Here is a 14,909-nt window from a genome sequence, read left to right on the forward strand (position 1 = left end):
GCCATATGGAGCTGTTTGTAATGCCCTGACCATACTAGGCTGTTTTAAATTTCCCTGCTCAGTATATGCTAATCCCTTATCCGGAATGCCCTTCCACCCACCCATTACACACTTCTAACCAACAACACCATTTGCCTAGATATTACCTACTTATTTCTTAAGCTACAACTCAAATATTACCCTTCAACAAGTCTTTCTGAGTCTCATGGTCCACACACTCTATTCTGTACCCAACTGTGCCACATACAAAACTCTACCTTAGCACTGTAACACTCAAATAGATTTTGTTTTCCTAACATGTTGTCTACTGCCCAATCCTGGTTCAATGTCTTTGGGAGCAGATGCCATATATAATCTGTATTTGTTTTTTTATAACATCTATTTTAGTGCCTAGCAGTGCCTTGCACCTAACAGAAACTCAATATATTATTACGAAAAAAAGGAATGAGTACTCAAAATACAAGTGGAAAAAAAACTCAGTAAATCCTTGTTGAATTTATTTTTTGAATGATTTCAGACTCTTCCAAGTGAAGAGCACTGCTGATATTTAATTTATGTGTGATACTGGTACCCTCTCTCATATCTGAGGATTTTTGTAATGCACATATATTATGGTTATTAGAGTACAAAATTATCTTTTCCAAAAAAAAAAAAAAAGTGCTAAAAGGTTTCTAAAAAGAAGGAAACATTTAAAATGAGCCATTCCTAGAAGTAGGGTCATCCAGGAAATGGGACTATCCTGGAAACAGGGCCAGAGAAATGATGCCAGAGAGACTTCCAGGATTGCATGCAGAATGGAGAGGCTGAAATAGAATGGGCTTCTTGCCACTGATTCTTGTCATTGCACTGGGAAGTTGAGGCCCCTTTTGCTCTTAGTGGGGAATGATAGAGACAGGAGAGCATCACTGTCTAATCTTCCCACAAACCAGCCACATTTCAGGGAGCAGGATGGGGAGAGCAGTTCCATCAACCCAACCAGCCAAAGCCATGAGCACAGCACAGCAGAATGGAGCCATGTTCCCAGCCAAAAGAATCACTGGGAGCATCTGAGCTTACTTCTAGGCACCCCTCTCTGTTTTTTCTTTCCATCCAAAGGGCTGTCAACACATACCCACTTGCGACTGAGCAACCATCGTTGACTTTCGATCACACAGAGGAGAAAAAGGCAGCCCCAGCTCTGCTTCTCTGTCACCCTAGGAAAACAGGAAGTCACAGTAAATTAAGATCAGTAGGCAAAGTTGCCCAGATTTTATTTAGCAACTTCAATTGCCACAAAGGCCACTGGTCTTTATTATAATTATTACGATTACATTATGTAAGAAGTCCTTTTGGGGCCTGCTCCTCTGCATAAAAGATACCAAGAAGCTGAAGCCCTCTGGGGTCCAATCATTCCATCCAACTGCAAAGGCACATGCTGTTGTATAGAAAGCCTCATCAGGTAGCAATAGGTCCCCCGAGGAAAATAAGAAAAGCCATTGCGTCTTGTGGCCTAGAGCCAACACTGCAGTCAGAATTCCTGTGTGTTCTCGAGTTGTCGTGTCGATCTATGGCCTTTCTTGAGCCAGTGAAGCACCCCCACCCCAATTGTGGGCAGTGTCCAAAACACAAATTCAAACTGGGCTGATTTGGATTTATTCTCCCAGTATTGCTACCTAACGCTACACACAACTGGGGTAAGTGCTTCCAGGGTCTTAAGCACAGGGCTCAGTCCATAATGGAAAGTGGACCAAAAAAGAAACAGAGTAAATAACTGCTTGTGTTTCTCAAGTTAGACAATAATAATTCTCCGGTCAATATATTCTCAATCTCACCAAAAAGCATCATTATAACAAGTAAGTACTATGGAGAGTCTAAATCATGAGGGTTGAAAACCTGGACCAAAAGCTCAATACTTTAGTCACACACCTCGAGGAAAGGGAGAATATGGCACCCTTCTCACAGTAGTAAAGTTGTGCTAATTCATTTTACAAAGGATAGAATCTGCTCAGGTTAATGGCTACTGACCTCGGCTTGAATCTGGCCTTTCTCCCTCTAGCTGTGTGATCACAGGAAGTTTATTTTCCCTCTCTACATTTCAGTGTTATGTTCTATAAAGTATGGAATAATAACCCCTATCGTATCAGGTTATGATGAGGATTAAGTGAGAAACATATGTAAATAAATAAAAGAACTATTATTGTTTCTCTAATATTGGGTATCTTAGTATCTCTAATATTTAAGTCAAGATTTGAGAAATGTTTAGTGAATTTGTTATACCAAATACACTCTGATGACAATAAATATTATAAATAAATCAATAGTACATAAAAAGTAATAACAACATTCAAAAACTAGACCGGGTTCAAAAACTAAATGCTTTTTCTTTCTAAGGCATGTTACCAAAGAGAAAAGATGCTGGCTCTCACTCTCTCTCTCTCTCTCTCTCTCTCTCACACACACACACACACACAGAACATCTACTGAAAGGAAGGAAAAGGAATGGGCGTCTGAGGAAGCTGAATGATGGGGTCACAATAGGTGCTGGGGACATCCAAGGGTCTCAGGAACAGTCCTGAAGTGGCTCAGTTCCTTCTGCACACTTTCCTGTTCCCGTGGGACACAACAGCCCCTCCACTGCTGAGTACGCCTTGCTGAGTGCTGCACTATCTCTCAAGTGGCATGATAAAAATAATTTACTCTACTTGGGCAGGAGGAAGAGAAGGAAGAGTACTTATAACATAAACTGTTGTTTTGTCGATGGTTTAGCAGGATAGCTCAGCTAAAGCAAATAAAACCCACTCTTATTCCCTATGAAGCAGGGATAAAAGTTGGTTTTTGTACATTTTAATGGGGTGGTCTAGAAGAAGAGGTGGTGAACACTAACCACTTGACTATTAAGGCATAAGCATTAATTTGGATTGTATTACTAAAAAAGTACAAGGTATTAAATAACTTCTTATCCCACGGACTTGTCCATGGCACATCTACACATCACTTATATCTTTTGGATTTAATTGAGCTGAGTAGACTCAACTATTAAATGCCTATTTCAAAATAGTTGTCATTGAATTTCCTTTGGAGGACAGATACATTTATGAATTGGAAAAAAATGTGCAGAAGGTAAAATGGAAGGATGTAATTCTACAGGTGAATTCAACTTGATTGAAACAATATTATATGACTCTATAACTACTGGCCTGTGTGGAATTATTCATACCCTTTCCTTTTACTGAAGATGTCAATATTTTTAAAAAGGGGCAAAACTCTCAGCACAACAGATTTTTTTTAACTAACTCATTTTTTTTCCAGGACAATGCAGAAAAATAAATAACTATTATTCCTGCCATAGGGGTTAAGACTAATAAAGTCATGTAGTCAATCTGCAAAAGGAGCACAATGCATTTTGTTGAATGAATGAAGAGATGAATTTGATTAGAAACACTCAAGTTCTTCGGTTACGTGGACATTTATGACAGGCAAGCTGGGGGAGCAATTAGGCATTAGCTGTTCATAAAGCCTCCCTCCTTTTCCTTCTCTATTTCCTGTCCACACAGCTACACTACATTTCCCAGGATATCTGCCAGTTAGTGCTAGATAATAAAACAAGAGGAGAGGGGATGTATCTCCACCACACTTCTGGCATATAAAATCTCCTATGCCTACTTCTCCACGTTCTTCCCTTTTTTGCTGGCTTGATGTAGACAAGCAACATGGAAGCCATGTAGAGTCTAGGTCTAAAATCACTGCTGATTGTAAACTATCTGCCAATCAATAAACACTTGTCCTGTGCTTTACATGAGTGGGTAATAAACTTCCATTTTATGTGTGTCATTATTCATTTTGGGGTTTGTTATAGCAGCTATATGTAAGCAACAAGCCAATCAAGAAAAACAAAGATTATTTCCATATTGTAAGGTCACAGGGCAGGTGACATCTCAAGTGAGTCTTCTCAGGTAGAATGAAGAAAAAGTATTTGATTGGAGAGGGTAACCAAAGCATCATGCAAAAAAAAAAAAAAAATCACAGCAATGTACACTCTTCTTTCCCAGGGGAAGAAGTTACAAATAGGAAGTATAAGAAAATTATTGTGATTTTGGATTTAAGATAATATAGTGAAGACATCTGTGTCTTCTCAGAAATTATCCTCTCAAAACAGGAGAGCAAGAAACAGAAACACAAATGCTAGGAAAAATCTGTAATCTCAAATCAAACTAGATGAGGAACGGCTGCCAAATGTGAATATCAGAGAGAGGTGAGGTAAGAGCCCCAGAGAAGAGGCCTATGGCTCCAGATCTCAGATAAAACTTGAAAAGCATAGTTCTCCTGGTTCTCTCTGGTGTGAGGAGCTACCCTGGGCCCTATTTAGTCCCTAGGAATAGTAGAAAAGGAGAAGTTGAATGAGGAAACACATAGGCATGGCAAGAGGATGATGGATGGCAGAGTCTGAATTGTGAGCAGCCCTACAACTGCTGCCCACTGCTGTCTGGGAAGAAATAAAGATTAACACACACACACACACACACACACACACTCCACGTCATAGAAGCCTCCATAATAAACCATGAAGAATCTCGGCTAGTTTAGAATATTGCTGTTCTGTTTCTCCTTGGCACATACCTCCTGCAAATAGTTTAAAAATAATGCATTTCATTCAACAATAGTAAATAATAGTAATAATAAAATGAAGAAGGAGGAGGAGAAAAAGGAGAAGGATGAGGAGGAGGAAGAAGAAGCAGCACTACCATCACCACCAACAAAAAAACCTGTGAAAACATGTATCAAATGAAAAAGGAAAAAAAGGAATAAAGGAAGAAACAAACAAAAAAACAGGAAACACCAGAAAAAACAGTGCCACCAAGTGATGACCAAACATATTGTCATGAACAGAAAGAAATTCCTGAAATTATCAAGAAAAGGGCTCAGGGAAATAGGAGCTATCAGAGCTCAGGAAAGATATGGAAGAGAAAAACAGAATGATTGCATAAATGAACACTGCACTGGAAGCGGCACAAACAAGAGTTGTTCTTGATGAAAACACATTAAGGGGCATGGAGGTCAGGAATGTAAAAAGCAGGCCAAACAAAGACCACTGATCAAAGAGTTAATGAAGACTTAAAGGAAAAATGTAGACATGGAAGAGAAACAAAAGAGAGTCAACGTATGAATAACTGTTTTCCCTAAAGAAGAGAACTTAACAAATGGAAAAGGAAAGCATTCAAAGATGTAATCAAGGTAACTTGAATCTATAGAAGAAAAGAACAAGCCAGTTCCCAAGAAAAGCTATTAAAGAAGAGTCATTATTGAAATATACCCTAGTAATGTCAGTGGGCTTCAAAGATAAAGAAATAATCCTTTAGGGCACATAAGCATAAAGATATATCACCTAGACATGAAAATAATTACAGCAGGGCCTCCAACCTCTCCATAGCAATATTCACAGGTAGAAGACATTTGAGTGAAATATAAAAAAGGCCTCAGGGAGAGAAAGTTTGATCAAAAAAATGTCTTACCCAAGCAAACTATGGCCCAAGTATAACAGCAGTAGAAATATGGGCAAGTATACAAAAATGTGGTTTCATTAGCTCTTCTAGAAGAAACCACCTGAGGAACAACGTTGGCCAACCAATGGATGATCAACCAGGGCCAAAGTACCAACACTGAGTAGAATCAAGACAAGAACAACTAGAAAATTATGCTCTTGCTGGTTTTCTACCTTTCTGAGTCACATTGTTTAGGGTGTATCTTTTGTAAGCAGCATGTAGTACATGCCATAGAAGGCTCATTTAAAAAATCAGGACAACTTAGAAATAATATAGCCAACAAATAGTAACAAGGAGTTAGTTATGTTATGGAAAGGAAAATGAGGAATGTTATTGGGAGGTAATAAATAAACACCGGCTTTCTTACCTGTTGGAGATAAGAATATATCATTTAAACCTGATACATTAAAAATAGAGCTATATTTAAATAATAAAGAACAGACTACAAGAATTAAACAAGTTAATAAAACCTACTAAAATCAGGTGCTGGGGAAGAGGAAGTAGAAGTTTACTACTTTTTATAACAAGGAGGCAATAGATACTATCTAAATAAATAGAGGATGTAAAATTTTTATTATCAAGTTAGCCCCTGGAAGAACTAAAAACATAATATAAAACTTCCAAGTCATCAGAAGAAATAAATATAGAACAAAGCAGATGGCACAGTCACTATAATGAACTATTTATGAAGAAGCTGTAAAAAGAGAAAGCATAATATAAAATATGATGGTACCTAAGATCAAATATTCCTATCATTTCAATAGATACGAATATAGCTGATTTCAAATAATAAGAGAAAAGAATCTTAGATGGCCTCATAAAAAACCTCAATTATATACAGTGTTTAAAAGGCACACCCAAACAAAAGTATCTCTGAAAGGCTAAAGGTAAAAACCTGTGCAAAGACAAGGCTCATATCCTTAAAATGAGTCAAATTTGAATTCTAGGTAAAAGCATTAGATGAGGCAAAGAAGCAGGCTTTATAATGATAAAGGTACAATAAATTATGACAATCTAATAGTTATGAATATCCAAGAACCAAATAACATAGAATCAACATTCACACTACGTAGAAAGAAAAAAAAACTAGAAACATCTGTCATCCCACAATAGATGAAATTTTTTAAATGATATATAAAATACCTAAATGACATAATTCATAAGGTAGATACATGGGGTATTGTTTGAATTCTATACCCTGCTAGTAGAAAATAAATCTACTTTTAAAGAGCAGTGAACATTCACAAAACTGATTATATAGTAGGTGACAAATGATTCACAATAAAATCCAAACAATGAAAAAATTCTTTGATCAAATTTCAATAAGCCACAAATTAATTACAAACTAGAAAGCAAAAGAGCCCACCATTGGAAAATTTTATAAATAAACACCTCTATCTGAACCAACTCTTGGGTAAAAGAAAAATCTACACCAAAATTACAGAATATTTAGAAAGGAATGATTGTGAAAATACTGCATCTCAGAATCTATGAGATTCATAAGAAAAAGACAAACCCCTAGCCTTATATTTTCTAATACTAAACAGGCAGAATGAAATAAGTGAATTGAGCATCCAACTCAGGGAGTTAGCAAAAGAACAAAATAAACTCAAGCAGAAGAAATGAATTAGTAAAAATGAAAACTTCAATTAAGGTATTATAAAATAAAATAGAAACAAAATAATCAAATGATTAGCCAATTTCATAGAAAAGCAAGGGGAAAAACACTAATACATGAAATGAGAATTAGAAATGGGGAAATAACCACAGACACAGAAGATATTAAAAGAATTGTAGGGGACGTTTGCAAAATATAAAAATAAACAGCAATATAAAGGAAATGAACCTCAAGACTTATATAGCATGTATTTACCAAAGAGGCAAACTTATACTTCTTTAAAGTCAGTATTTCATTGAGAAGCACCCCAAAGCCACAGCTTGGATTTTGTAAAATATGGTTATAATACTGAAGATGTAACTTACTTTTTTAGCAAAGTATGGAAGGTCTGGTCTATCGGCACTGAGGCTATGCCCTTATTTTGAATTACAACCCAGCTTCCAAATGTAATACTTTCAAAGGCTCTATAGTCCCATTGAGCTTTCCCATTTGAACTGTCTGATTTAAAATCTATAGTTAAGCGCTGAGGCAACGTTTCTCCTACATGGGTTACTTACAATGGCTTATGGCATCTGGGTTAAAATATTAAGTCAATAAAAATAATTTACTGAATCATAATTACTAAAAAATAGTTCCAGTCCAGTGAGCTAACATTCCATTCCCAATAGGCAAGAAATTCAATAAGGTTATTTTCACATTGTCTCTAGCACCTTTTCATTCAATTCAAGCATATGTGTATACAAACAAGGTTTTCTTTATGGGAAAAAATGTGCACATATTTAAGATATTTCTCATATCTACTCACAATTAAAAGAAGGAATCACTTCAATACCTCACACTTACATGAGTTAGCTATCACCTACCTTTGGCTGTAGATTAAATACTCCCAGCCATAGGGGGTGTTATTGCTCAAGCAATATTAAAGAAAGCATATGATAATGGGGAGTGGTTATTTACAGAAAATCCTCTCACTAATATTAACAGAATAGCTTCCGGAAAAATGGCAGAGTCATTCTTGTATATACAAGGCCCACCTGTCCAGCTCTAGTTCCTCACACACCACTGGGTTCTCCTTGAGAACAAGTCTGAGACCAAGCAATGACTTTGCAAGGGGAAACAGCCATATGCAGAATAGGGTACCTGATGGTATATTCACATAACAGCTTAGGGGAGCATGTGTGTGTGCAGGTGTTGATGTGCACCCCTGGACAGTATGAAGGATTAAGTGTAGAACATTTAATGCCAGAAGGACCCTAAGGAAACATCTGGCCCAACCTTCCCCTAAATCCCACCCACTCCACCTCCTAAAACACAAGTCGCAGATAAGACCATTGGGAACTAGAAGCAGGATTTGATTAGTCCCATGAACCAGTTGGAATAAAAACTCTAATAAAGGGTCTTCTGGACTTTGTTGAATATGCTGTTGACTCTGGTCCCACCTCATCACTAGATATTGTGTACAGTTTCAGAAGAAAAAACACACACATACAGACGCCTTCTACAATTTTTCCATTCAAACCAGAATCACAGAATAAGAGTAATCATAGAGGAGCAATTTGCTTCCAAAAATCAAGTAACCACTGAAAGAGCCTATCTCTTGTCAGTTTAGGGGACAAAGTTGAGACTGGCGTCATGAGTAGTATTCTGTGCAGTCTCAGAGGTCTCCCAGTCCATGACGTGAACCACCCTTCTTGAAGTAACCAGAGGTAACTGAATTAACTGTACTGATGTGAGTTGGCTATAATTTAGGCCCCACAGTCTGCATGTCATCTTGCCTTCAATCTCAGGACCTCATGTCTTGAAGCAGTTGTTTTAATGGCAGCTCTTCTTGAGAAGACATCAGTTTTGATACTATGTATTAATTTTCCGATTTCTCTACTTCTGTGTACCTTTTTTTAAATTTAATTTTCAAGCACTGCCTACTCACTAAAGACTCTGGCTACCCTTGTAGAAAACACAACCCTGTGTCTTAGGATGTAGTATGTTTAAATATAATTGAAACAATAGGTTCTAGTGATTTCCTGACCACAAATTGCCACACCTCACTTTGGAATTTGACAACATGGCTTATCTGCTCAAAAGAAACAACCCAATCTACTGTAACACATCATTATGAGTTAAAGATTAGCATCTTAATCCCACACAATGATGTAAAAGCAACCACAATTTGGTCAACCCATTAGAATGAGGAGTAAAAGGGAAAGTATCCAGATGATATTTTGACAAAAAACTGACAAAAAGGATTTATTTTTTCCAAACAGAAATGCATAGGACAGAAATACCATGATGTTCTGAGAACCAAAATTTAGGTAAGAGTCAAACATCACATAAGCAAGAGGCCAAGAAATTTTAAAAAAAAGAAAAAAAAAGCTATGAACCCTTCCTCCCCAAAGAAAATTATTGTAATGCCAATTGTCTTATTATAGCATTGCTGAAATATAAAACTCAGAAACTATCTAGTGCTGACGGCCCTGAGGAGTAGCACAACAAGATACCTGTCTGAAGAATTCCTCCAGGAGTGACATTGTCCAGCGATGATGGAGCTCCCATGCTTTTGCAGGATGGCTAATGTCCGCCGTGTGCAACATCAGGGATAATGCTTTCGGCTTTTCAATTCTATAAACCCAAAGGACCCAAACATGTGATGACCAAACTTTCAGAACCTCAATGAGAGTTTGTAACAATCATTAATTTCTTCATCTCTTCCATTCTCCCATCTCAAACCCCATGTCAGCTGAACTGGGGGGAAAGCATCATTTCATCCTACAACTGGGATATTCATCAGCTTAGTCTCCATGCTTATTGAACTGGACACCTCATAAACAGACTCCAAATGACTTCTGGAATGACTGCATCATTCAAAAAGACAACAAGAATCTAAGAGTCACTCACTGACTTTTGTTGCCCCTGTACTGAGTGAATCTTTGATTACTTAGTTTCCCACAAAGAGTTCTTTTAAATTCTTAACTGGGGGCAAATTGTTACTGGCCCTATTATTTATTTCAACCCTGATGAAAATCTGTCTGTGATATGTACACCTGCCATGCTCTCTCCTCCACCAGCCCCACTTCATGAGACCATTCAGTGAAGCTCTCCGAAGAAGGTGCAACAACATGCACAAGTACCAGTTCAAACACCTATAAAAACACATGATGTCACAGGTCCACTCACGCTTCTGGCTGTTGCAGAGCAGTCTTCATTGCTTTGATTTGTTGGAAATGACAGGACATGTCCGTGGCCATCACCATCTCAATTACCAAGGTCCGAAACTCCCTTTCAGGGACACCCCGTGGAGAGAGAAGCATGGAAGTAAAAAATGGAAAGTAAAAATTCGCTTATATTCTTTGCCACTTCTAAGCAAAATCGGTTAATTAGTGGTGACATTTCTAATCAACTTGAGCTTTTTAGGTGGGCTTTTTTTTTATGAGGAATAAGTGAAGGTTAAGGATTAAGGAAATCATTAATTAGGAATATGACATGTGGAATGTACATTATCACTCAGAATGGCTTATTTCTCTGAATCTTTACATAATGGCTAGCACAAAGATAGTCAATGAACAGCTGATCATTTAATTAAAATATAAGTACTATTTGCAATGCAGTAGATTCAGAACTTTGTAAGGATTTAAATGGTTTTGCCTGTAATTTTCGAAACACCTTGATCTGTATTTATAGCTACAAAGACTTGCAGGCTTGCTATATACATCACAATGTGTGTTAAGCATTTTAAATGGATTATATCATTTATTATAACATTGACCAAACCACGAGGTAAATTTTATTATCTATTTTCTAGAAATTAAATTTTACAACAGTGTGAAGGGGTTAAGTAACTTCCTAAATGCCATACAACTAGTAATTGTGTCCATATTCAAACTCAGGTGTGCCAAAAGTCATTCAAAAACACACAATGTCTAATTTAGGCAACAGAATTAGAAATAATTTTTGAGTGTCAAAATAATTTCCTTAGCGCAGTTTTGAAAGATTTTCAAAAGAAGTTCAAATCAAATGGAAGGCAAAAAATGAATGTTAAAAGAGAAAAACTCAGATTTAAGAAGCTAAGACAAGAGCAACACAAGTTTCCTAAGGTAACAAGCAGCAAGTATTTCCAAAGTGCCTATAATATATTCGAATATTTGTGTTAAAAAAAAAAGAGAGAAAGAGAGAGAGAAGGCAGGGAAGAGAGAGAAAAGGGAGAGAACGAGTTGGGAGGAGAGAGGGAAGGAGACGGGGATGAAGAGAAAGGAGGTGAGAGAAAGGGTGCCATAAACAGTTCAAGTGGTATTATTTCTCCAAAAGCGGCATACTTCATCTCTCCTCATGGTTCCTTTCCTAGGCTCCAAATCTCTCTCCTGTCTCATCCTTACCTCCAGTCATCCTTTGAGAGGTTGATCAAAATATTCATTTCCTCATCTTCTTGCAGAAGGCGATAAGCTGCACTTAAATGGTGATTTTCTAATACAGACTTATCGTTGTACAGAATAGCAGGGTCAGACCTGAACAGAAAGCCAAGCATAATAGTTTAGGATGTTAAACGGTTGAGATTTTTCAGGTGACTCTCTCAAGCTAGAATACACCATCTTTTTCCCTATGTTCAACAATTATCTTTGCCCCCATATGCCACTTATGTCAACCAATAAGCTAAAACCAACACTACAAATTATCGGTAGATATATGTAGGGTAGTTTAATGTCAATATGTTAACATGAAATATGTGATATCCAACCTGAGAACTCTCTGAAAGCTGTTCCATAACCAGATGTCAATGATTTCTACTAGTAGCATAGGGGATTTCATAAAACATGGGTCAACTCAAACTTCCTTGTATTTTCTGGAATGCCTTTAAGTTTTTTAAAAATTTTATTCAATGAGAGAATTTATTTATTATCGTTACAATTCTCTGAACACATACCACCTGGTAGGTACAGTTTGCCAAGTTCCTCTGGTAGTACCTTGACCTTAACATTTTGCCATGTGGAGGCCATATGTGTAAGATTGAGGGTGAAGAATATAAGGATTATAGGACAGTTGCTAATCACTTCCTCACAGACCACTGCACCAAACACAGAGCTGTACACTATTTCAATATCTTCAATTTAATGAAAACTTAGATGATTACAGCTTATTTGTTTCTCATCAAGGAAGCTGAGTCTCAGTGATGTAAAATGACTTCACAGAGCCCCACAGTGCGTACGTGGCAGGGTTGGGATGAAGGAAGGTCTTCTGACAGTTCGGCCACTGGTCCCCACCGTAACTTGTGCCTGTCATTGGCCAATCTTTGGGATATACCTAGCATACCTTTAAAATGTTAGGCTTAACATACCATCAAAGGACAAAGAACCTGGTTACGGATTTAGTTTTCTGTATAGGGCTCACACGGGCTGAGATGCTTTGAATAAAGTTCTATTAAAGAAGACCAATGCTTAAATTTTATTCCAAAGCAAGCGTAACTGAATCCACTGGAATTTCCTCACTCCTATGGAGATAACACAAAGCATGCAAACCCTGTGGTAAAATATCTGATCGCGTATCTGTTAAGTCAGGCTCCAACTGATGTATATTTTGTGACATTAAGCTCTTTTCCAGCTGCTGTAATTAAGCCATTTCCTCTGAGTTGAGATGGGTTTTGATATTGGTCTCCAGCAAAGACCCATGTACAGTTGCTCCACCCACCTCTCTTCCTTCAGCAGGTGCTATTCACCACAGCCTCTGTCCTCAGAGCAAAGATTCCACTCACAGATATCCACTAAACAGAGCTGCTCTGTGGAATTCCCTGTATTTAAAGCCCTTGCAACAGAACCACAAAAGGCGGCTTCCCAGCAGCTGAGGCTCTTCTGTGTGAGGAAGCGGGAGGTAGACAATGAAGCTGGCGGCTTACATCCTTTTGTCTGCTGCCATGCTATTGAAATTCCCCTTCTGAACAGAGATCAGACAATACTGTCTTCTTTTGTGTACCCCATAATTAAGTGTTGGGTTCATTAAATACATGTAGATTGATTTAATGAACACAAACCTATCTGGCGTGTGCACCTGCTTTTTTCAAATGAAACCGCAAGTATTTATTTAAATTCTCATCTCTCCCTGCTACATTCTTCCTCTTAGCCATGCCATCTTTCCCCAAATTCTAACTTCTTTTGATTACTACGTCAAGGCCCAATTAACCCTACTATCAGAGTCTCTCCAGTTTCATAGAATTGTCTTAAGAGGAGGTAAGTTCTTAGGCTAGGACAGGACAAAGTTTCATCCTAAATGGAAAAGACAAGTGACTGGTACTGCTTGCCTGGAATTCTGTGCTGAGAGGAACACTAAAGATAAATACGAAGCTTGGTTTAAAGAAAATTGATTAGCGATGTCTGTTATAGTCAAGAGGTTCAGAGTTGGGCACTTGGACCCATACTTAATTCCCCCCACAGAGATCTGTGTTTACCTCTGAAGTTCATCATAGTGGGTACAAAGATTATCTGTGGTGAAGGCAGTCTGCATGAGACAACCCAGCTCCCCAAGCCCTCTGCCAGGGAGCGATGCAAGCACCAAAAAAGAGCAGGGATGAAATCAGGAAGGATGAGAAGAGTGTCCCCAGAATCCCAGAGGTCACAGGGCAAGAAGGCTCAGGTATTGTACATGTGGACAGAAACATCCCAATCCTGGCCCATCCTCACTGATTCAGTCTACATGGCATCTGCACCTTTTTGCCAACTGTTCTACCACCTAGTAGAAATAGAGAGAGTATGCACAATACATATATAAGGAAACAAATAGCTAGCATTCGAATAGAGAAGAAAAGGATATCCATATTTGATGTGAATAACATATGAGCATTGGGAGCAGATGACTTCTCAAACTCTAAATCTTGACTGAAGCTGACCAGGTTGATGTCTTGTTGAAAAGTTCATTTCTTCAGAAACGCAAAATAGAGTAAACCATGCAAAAGAAAGGTGACTGATACCTTTCTGACTTCTTAAACTCTACCCCTACCCCCTCTTGCCTCCTCGCAAACATCCAGCATCCTCACCGTGTCTGAATGTGGAAATTGTTGGTGGTTCCGGTGTGCTCATAGTCGTGGATGGCAGCTGAGAAGATGATAGCAAAGATCTCCAGCTCTGTCAGCCAGTTCTGAAAGGGAGATTGCAGGGCAATCAGATAATCTGTCTCTTTCTCAGACAAAGTCTTGTTTGCTGAACACACCCGCGTCGCTGCCTTTCCACCCTGTAGCTGGCAAGCTATTGCCAAACACATGTTTTCTGACAGACGGAATTTTCTTCCCCCTATGAGGAGACCGGGGGATATGGTATTTGGAAGTAGCTTGCCCAGCAAGGTTGAGAAAGCTAACTAGTAGTTTTATTATTTTTTTTCAAGGAAGCAAAAATCAAGGAACATGAAGACTTTAAAAACCCTCATTGTATTCTTTCCCAAATTCCAAGTCAAGTTCTTAGGTAGACATAGAAAAAAATATATATTAAAAATTTTAACACAATACCAGAACTAAAAGTAACAGAAAATCTAATGTCTACCTACTAGAAAGTGGGTATTTGTAGACAGAAGGAAAGATAACACCTGGCCTTCTGCCTTATGCATGCTGATGTTTGAAGAGACCCCCCACCCCCAACCATGCCACCAAAATTGGCTGTAGTCCAAGGTTCTCAAACTGTGTTCCCTGGACCCTCAGAGGTAGCATCACCTGGCAGCTTATATTACACAAGTTCTTGATATTTTCCATACATATATATATTTTTTCATTTTGGCAATGTCTTTCAATTCTTCCCCAGTACCCT

General features: G+C 38.1%; 1 protein-coding gene across 5 annotated transcripts in view; it reads right to left on the reverse strand.

Moving 5' to 3' along the window:
- PDE1C (phosphodiesterase 1C) overlaps positions 1 to 14,909 on the reverse strand; it is a 506,198-nt gene that overhangs the window by 67,467 nt on the left and 423,822 nt on the right. For all 5 annotated transcript variants that reach the window (XM_036098663.2, XM_036098667.2, XM_078059427.1 and 2 more), the window contains exons 9-13: positions 14,150 to 14,250; positions 11,505 to 11,633; positions 10,309 to 10,410; positions 9,633 to 9,753; positions 1,112 to 1,193 (exon numbers count right to left, since the gene is read on the reverse strand). In XM_036098663.2, coding sequence (XP_035954556.2) covers positions 1,112 to 1,193; positions 9,633 to 9,753; positions 10,309 to 10,410; positions 11,505 to 11,633; positions 14,150 to 14,250 — 535 coding nt within the window. The remainder of the gene's footprint in view (positions 1 to 1,111; positions 1,194 to 9,632; positions 9,754 to 10,308; positions 10,411 to 11,504; positions 11,634 to 14,149; positions 14,251 to 14,909) is intronic.

This window comes from Halichoerus grypus, chromosome 12 (genome assembly GCF_964656455.1).
Source record: "Halichoerus grypus chromosome 12, mHalGry1.hap1.1, whole genome shotgun sequence".
NCBI lineage: Eukaryota > Metazoa > Chordata > Mammalia > Carnivora > Phocidae > Halichoerus > Halichoerus grypus.